Source organism: Carex rostrata, chromosome 6 (assembly GCF_964058835.1).
Source record: "Carex rostrata chromosome 6, lpCarRost1.2, whole genome shotgun sequence".
NCBI lineage: Eukaryota > Viridiplantae > Streptophyta > Magnoliopsida > Poales > Cyperaceae > Carex > Carex rostrata.
Genome location: NC_135923.1, coordinates 13,690,568 through 13,697,424, shown reverse-complemented (window position 1 = coordinate 13,697,424; position 6,857 = coordinate 13,690,568). Strand labels below are relative to the sequence as shown.

The window sequence follows — 6,857 nt, the reverse complement described above, 5'->3', positions numbered from 1 at the left end:
TCTAATCCTTGTTTAGTTGAAGGTGAACACCAAGAGACCGTTTCGACAAACTAAGGTATTCAAAAGACCTAGAAAAGAACACAATTTCTCTCTATTTACCAAATTGATATTTGGTAGAGATATATCCAAATCTTATTTAGTAAATAGATTTGTAATTGATGAATGAGTAAATAATTATTCGTACATATATGAACTACTTGAATAAAATTAGCATAATAAAGTAGGTTCATAGATGTATGTAAAATAATTAAAAAATTTAATCTTACCACCTTAAGGCATCATGAAATCCTTCAAGAACTATATCTTATGACTATGAAAACTTGAGTTCGAATTTTAGTCATTACACATTATGTGACGACCCTCAACCTTAATCAAGATTTCAAAGCTCAATTTGACAAGAAAACGACTAGTTTTATTGAACTGGTAAAAGAATTACAATGGAACAGTAAAGAAGAAAACCAAGAAAATTGTAAATGACAAGTTATGAATCACATAATCCAATTCCACTGCCTAATTCTATATATATAGGTGATCAGATTCTCTTTTGGAGTTAATCTGATCCGTTGCTTATATATCTCAATTGAACGTCGTGCTGACAACTAAGCTCCATCGTGTTACTAGCTTGTTGAGGTGGCAGTTGAGACGTCTCTTGTTCTGGTGTTCCGGGACCCCTCGCGCAGTCTCTGCGTATAGTAGTGATCTCTTCAATGGTCTCCTTCCCGTTCTGACTTGCGGGACCCCTTGTTAGCGTTCCCTTCGTTTTACATGTTCTGACCGTATTCCCTTCCGCGCTGCCCCTATTACCCGAACTCATCTCTTCCCTCAAATATGCGTTAACTGAATCAAAATTGAGCTGATTTATCCCCAATTCAGCTTCCGCTCGTGATAATCTCCCCTCCTTCAAAGTGTTCTCGACCTCGAGAACAAAATTGGGAAACTTTTGTGCAATTGAACGATAACTCTCCCAGGTGGCATCCTCAATTTCTTGATTGGACCATTGAATTAGAACCTGAGCTTCTGTCGCATTACGCACCTTAACCATTCGTCGTGCCAAAATAGCAACTGGAATTGAAGGTGTAGCACCAGTAGGACCAAGTAATGGTAGATCGGGAGAGATTGCTTGAGTAGTGCCTATCTTTTTTTTTAATTGAGATACATGAAACACAGGATGTATAGCAGAACCAACTGGTAAATTGAGACGATACGCGCAAGTTCCAATATTTTTTATTACTTCGAATGGTCCAAAGAACTTAGGACTGAGCTTCTGATTCTGCAGTCCTGCTACAGTCACTTGACGATATGGTTGGAGTTTCAAGTAAACCCAATCGCCAATTGCAAAGTGCCTCTCACTGCGATTTGCGTCAGCTTGCTGTTTCATTCGGTTTCGCACTACAGCCAGATTAGCTTTTAATTGTTGAAGAGTAACATGCCGGTCCTTCAAGATTGTATCAATAGCAGCCACTTGACTCTTAGGAGCATTACCAAGGCCCAATTGGGGTGGTGCATACTCGAATAAGGCTTCGAAGGGCGTCATTTTGATCGTGCTGTGATAAGATGTGTTATACCACCATTCAGCCATCGTCAGGTATTTACCCCAACTCTTCTGTTTATCAAAGGTCATGCTTCTTAAGTAGTTCTCCAAGCACTGATTGACTCGTTCTGTTTGACCATCCGATTGAGGGTGGTAGGCTGTGCTAAGGTTGAGCCTCACATCCATTTTCGCCATCAGTTCTTTCCAGAAACGACTGGTAAAAATAGGATCTCTATCGGAAATGATATTCTCTGGCATGCCATGGTGTTTGTATACATTATCAAGGTATGCTTGAGCCACGTCAGAGGCTTTATAGGGATGTGATAGAGCAATGAAGTGCGCATACTTGGTTAGCCGATCTACTACAACCATGATGACCTCTTTTCCATTGGACTTAGGTAAACCGGTAATAAAATCTAAACCAACACTTGTCCAAGCACCATTTGGTATGGGTAGAGGTTGCAGGAGACCTGGGGTATGGATGTGCTCAGTTTTGGTCATTTGGCAAACGTCACATGCTTTGATGTATTGGTGTACATCATTCTTCAAACCTGGCCAATAAAAGGTTCTTTTAATCCTATGATAAGTAGATGTGATGCCAGAATGCCCCCCTAAATTTGAAGAATGCATTTCCCTTAATATGGTGTCTCTCCAGTTGCCAGAATTACCAACACAGATCTTGCCCTTGTATCTGTACAGCTGATGGTGTTGTGTGAATAACTGGGCATTGTCTCCATCTTGTTGTTGCTCCATCCTCTCCTTAATGCTTTCAATCCAGGTGTCGCCTATGTAACTCTCTTGCATCTCCATTACCCATTAAGGAATTATTTCACTCAAGACCCTAACATCTGCACAAGAAACAAAATTCCCCACTTCTTTTCTAGAAAGGGCATCAGCAATAACATTTTCATTTCCCTTCTTGTATTCAATGGTGTAGTCCAAACCTAAAAGTTTACTCAACCCTTTGTGTTGGCTAGCTGTGTTAATTCTTTGCTCCAATAAATACTTTAAACTAATGTGATCTGTCTTAATGACAAATTTACCCCCCATCAAATAGTGTCTCCACTTAGTGATGGCTGTGAGTAAAGCAAGGAACTCCTTTTTCATATGTAGATAGCAATTGATTCTTAGGTCCTAACTGTTTACTCAAATAAGCAATGGGTCTTTTATTTTGGAGCAACACAGCACCAATACCAATATTACTGGCATCTTTCTCAACAACAAACGGTTGACTAAAATCAGGAAGGGTAAGTATAGGAGCTTGAGTCATGGCAATTTTGAGTGATTCAAAAGCTTTTTGTGCCTCATTATTCCATTTAAAGGCATCTTTTTTTAACAAGTCAGTCAAGGGTTTAGCAATTACTCCATACCCTTGTATGAATTTCCTATAATAACCTGTTAATCCAAGAAAGCCTCTTAATGACTTAACATTCTTAGGAACTTGCCATTCACTCATAGCTTCTATCTTCTTAGGGTCTGTAGACACACCATCCTTTGAAATAATGTGACCAAGGTACTCAATTTGTTCCACAGCAATATCACATTTACTTCTCTTCAAAAATAGCTGATGATGTCTAAGTAACTCAAATGCAATTCTGACATGATTTACATGCTCCTCTAAAGTAGCACTATATATCAGTATATCATAAAAAAAAACTAGAATGAATTTTCTTAAATAAGGCTTGAATATAGAGTTCATAAGGGCTTGAAATGATGCAGGAGCATTGGTAAGCCCAAGGGGCATAACTCTAAATTCATAAAGTCCATCATGTATATGAAAAGCTGTCTTGTAAATATCCTCTTCATTCATTCTAATTTGGTGATATCCTGATCTCAAATCCAATTTGGTAAATACTGATGCATGCTTCAACTCATCAAGTAGGTCATCTATGATAGGTATGGGGTACTTATTCTTGACAGTATTTTCATTCAATTTTCTATAATCAACACACATTCTCCATGAATTGTCCTTCTTTTTAACTAAAAGTATTGGAGATGAGTAAGGGCTACAAGATGGCTGAATAAAGGAATTCTTAAGTAACTCCTCAACAATTTTGTCAATCTCTAATTTCTGGTAATGAGAAAACCTGTAGGGCCTCAAATTGACTGGTTTTGAATCAGGTTTCAGTGGAATTCTGTGATCTATATCTCTTTTAGGAGGTAAGACATTAGGTTCTATGAACAGTTCAGAAAATTCACTTAAAACTGGTACTAAGGAAGGATGTACCTGCTGCTCTACCTTTTCTTCCATGTTGAGAATCTGTGCCATCAACACTTGACCTTCTTCATGTTTCTGGTTGAGTATGCCTTGACCATATTCAATGATAGTGAGCAATTTCAGCTTAGCTTCCACATCCTCATCTTCCAATTTAATGAACTTACCATCTTTCTTTAACTTCATAGTGCCTTTATTCCAATCAACTAATGTGAGACCCAATTTGGTCAACCAATTCATTCCTAGCAAAAGATCATGCCCTTGTACATCCAAAACTCTTAAATCTGTGTTAAACTCATTATTTTGCAAGGAAAATTTGAGGTTTTTGCATACCTCATCAGTTTGCATTTTGTGACCATTTGCAACTCTAACTGTTAATGGATTAGATTTGGTTATTTCTAAGTTCAAATTATGCACTATGTTAGGATGGATGAATGAATGGGTGCTACCACTATCCATGAGTGCACAGATAGGAATTGTACCAATTTTTCCTTTAAAGGTCATTGAAGAATTATATTCCCCATTACACAAGTTAACAACTGCTTGTTCTCTCTCCTCATATTCAATAAAATCATCAAATTCACCTGTAAATTGTTCTTCATGTTGTTCAGTTGGAATCAAGTCATTGTTCCCTTTTTCATCTTCTTCTATGGTATTTAAGGCCTTAACGTGACATTTATGACCCTGGTACCATTTTTCATCACATTTGAAACATAATCCTAGTGACCTTTTTTGATCCAAACTTAAGCTGGTACTTGGTTTAGTCAAGGTTTTAGGCATCTCAAGTCTAGGGTTTGGTCTGGATGACATTTGCCCTTTATTTCCCCATCTAGTGTCACTATTTGTCAACTGAAACTGAGGTCTGGTCTGATACTGATTTGGTCGAATCACTGTACTAACCTTCTTAACAGTACTATCTATGGACAATTCAATTTGCCTAGCAAACCTAATGGCCTCATTTATAGTACTAGGACCAAACAGCTCTATTGTGTGTCTAAGCTCATCTTTTAAACCACTAATAAAACCTTCTACATAGAAGTCCTCACTAGTAATTCTTCGTTTGTAAGTAAGCCTAGCTCTTGCTTGTAAAAATCTTGCTATGTAGTCTTCTAAAGTTCCAGATTGATGCACCTTTTAAAATTCATCTACTGCATTACCAGTATTATGGGCAAAATAGTTCAGCACTTCTTCAACAAGAATTGGCCATGGGGGTTGAGGGTTAGAAATTTTGAAGCTTCTGTACCAATCATCAGCCGGGCCAGTGAAATGCATGACAGCCATTCTTGACTTGTATTCTTCAGGGACCTGATACATGTCAAAATAGAAATTGCAACAATCTACCCAAGAATTTGGCTTAATACCTGCAAAAGTAGGGAAGTCAACTCGAGGAAGATTGAATTTAGTTGGGGTTTGTTCAATTTGTCTCCTCTCCTGTCGAATTTCTTCCCTCCTTGGTGGGTCTTGCTCAAAGATGGCATCTTGAATTATATTTTCATCTCCTCTCAGGTTAGCTGAACCTCCTGGTTGAACCACACTGTGAGAGTTCATTTGATTGCCTCCTCGTGTATCATATGCAGGAATTGAACTTCGGTTTGCTTGAATTGCTGTCATTAAATCTCTGAACTGGTGGGAGATCGCTTGGTTCATATCATCCAACTTCTTATCCACTGTCAACTCCAATTTGGCAATGTCATGTGAGTTGTTGCTAGCAGATTGCGTGCATGCATTGAGCTGTTGCCGTTGTGCTTCCAACTGATTTTCAATTTGAGATAAGCGATCATGTTGCACTGTCTCTGATTGGAATCAGGACTATTCAGACTGTAGAAATCTTGTTGCCAAAGTCGCCAGATCCATGGTCGTCTCGTCACTGGTTGTGCTACTGCGAGTCGTTATCGGCATTGTTGGTCGTCACTTTCTCTAATCAGATGCGCTCGGCAACTTCCCAGATGCAATCTTTAAGGCTCTGATACCACGTTGTGCGACCCTCAACCTTAATCAAGATTTCAAAGCTCAATTTGACAAGAAAACGACTAGTTTTATTGAACTGGTAAAAGAATTACAATGGAACAGTAAAGAAGAAAACCAAGAAAATTGTAAATGACAAGTTACGAATCACATAATCCAATTCCACTGCCTAATTCTATATATATAGGTGATCAGATTCTCTTTTGGAGTTAATCTGATCCGTTGCTTATATATCTCAATTGAACGTCGTGCTGACAACTAAGCTCCATCGTGTTACTAGCTTGTTGAGGTGGCAGTTGAGACGTCTCTTGTTCTGGTGTTCTGGGACCCCTCGCGCAGTCTCTGCGTATAGTAGTGATCTCTTCAATGGTCTCCTTCCCGTTCTGACTTGCGGGACCCCTTGTTAGCGTTCCCTTCGTTTTACATGTTCTGACCGTATTCCCTTCCGCGCTGCCCCTATTACCCGAACTCATCTCTTCCCTCAAATATGCGTTAACTGAATCAAAATTGAGCTGATTTATCCCCAATTCAGCTTCCGCTCGTGACCCATTAAATCTTTTATATTTGAGCATTTCAATTTCAATTTCATTTTTTTTTCCTTCCCCTCTGATGTCAGTAGAAATTGACATAACAGAAGTTGTTCATGTGGGGCAGCAAGTAGAAAGGAGAGAGACAAAAATAAAAGGAAGAGGGAACAAACATGTTTACCACCTGAATTTTGCTTGAACTTGAAAAATACTAAATTTGAGAAAATGCTTTGGGAAATAATTGCCATGCTAATGCAAATATAGCAGCCATCCTTCGGCTCATTTTTTTCTCTTTCTTTTCTATTTGATTCGCTTCTTCACGGTTTACTTTTGGCAATATTTGGTGACAGCCATTATCGAGTATCAACCTTTGAAATTCTACTTAACGGACTGGGTGGGAAAAGACGAAGCTTGGGATCAGAGGTTAAAAAAATTAAAAGAAATGGCCGAGTGTGGGGCAGTTGCAGCACTCGCTAGGAGAATGTGTTAGTTGTAATATATAAACATTGTGCAAATAAATGATCTGTTACGTTGTTTCCTCATGTCCACAGAAGGCGCACTTAGTGTCACCACTATCTCTAATACTATCCCAAATCAGTTGACAACAGATGAAGAGGCT

The 6,857-nt window shown here is 38.7% G+C and overlaps 1 protein-coding gene across 1 annotated transcript; it reads right to left on the bottom strand.

Annotated features, from left to right (window-relative positions):
- Nucleotides 1-2,597: 2,597 nt before the first annotated feature.
- Nucleotides 2,598-5,645, bottom strand: LOC144555649 (uncharacterized). The gene is made up of 4 exons (XM_078304049.1): nt 5,583-5,645; nt 4,904-5,498; nt 4,647-4,774; nt 2,598-4,430 (listed from the first exon to the last, which is right to left on the bottom strand). Exons 1-4 carry the CDS (start codon nt 5,643-5,645, stop codon nt 2,598-2,600), a joined length of 2,619 nt encoding a protein of 872 aa, XP_078160175.1.
- Nucleotides 5,646-6,857: the final 1,212 nt, after the last annotated feature.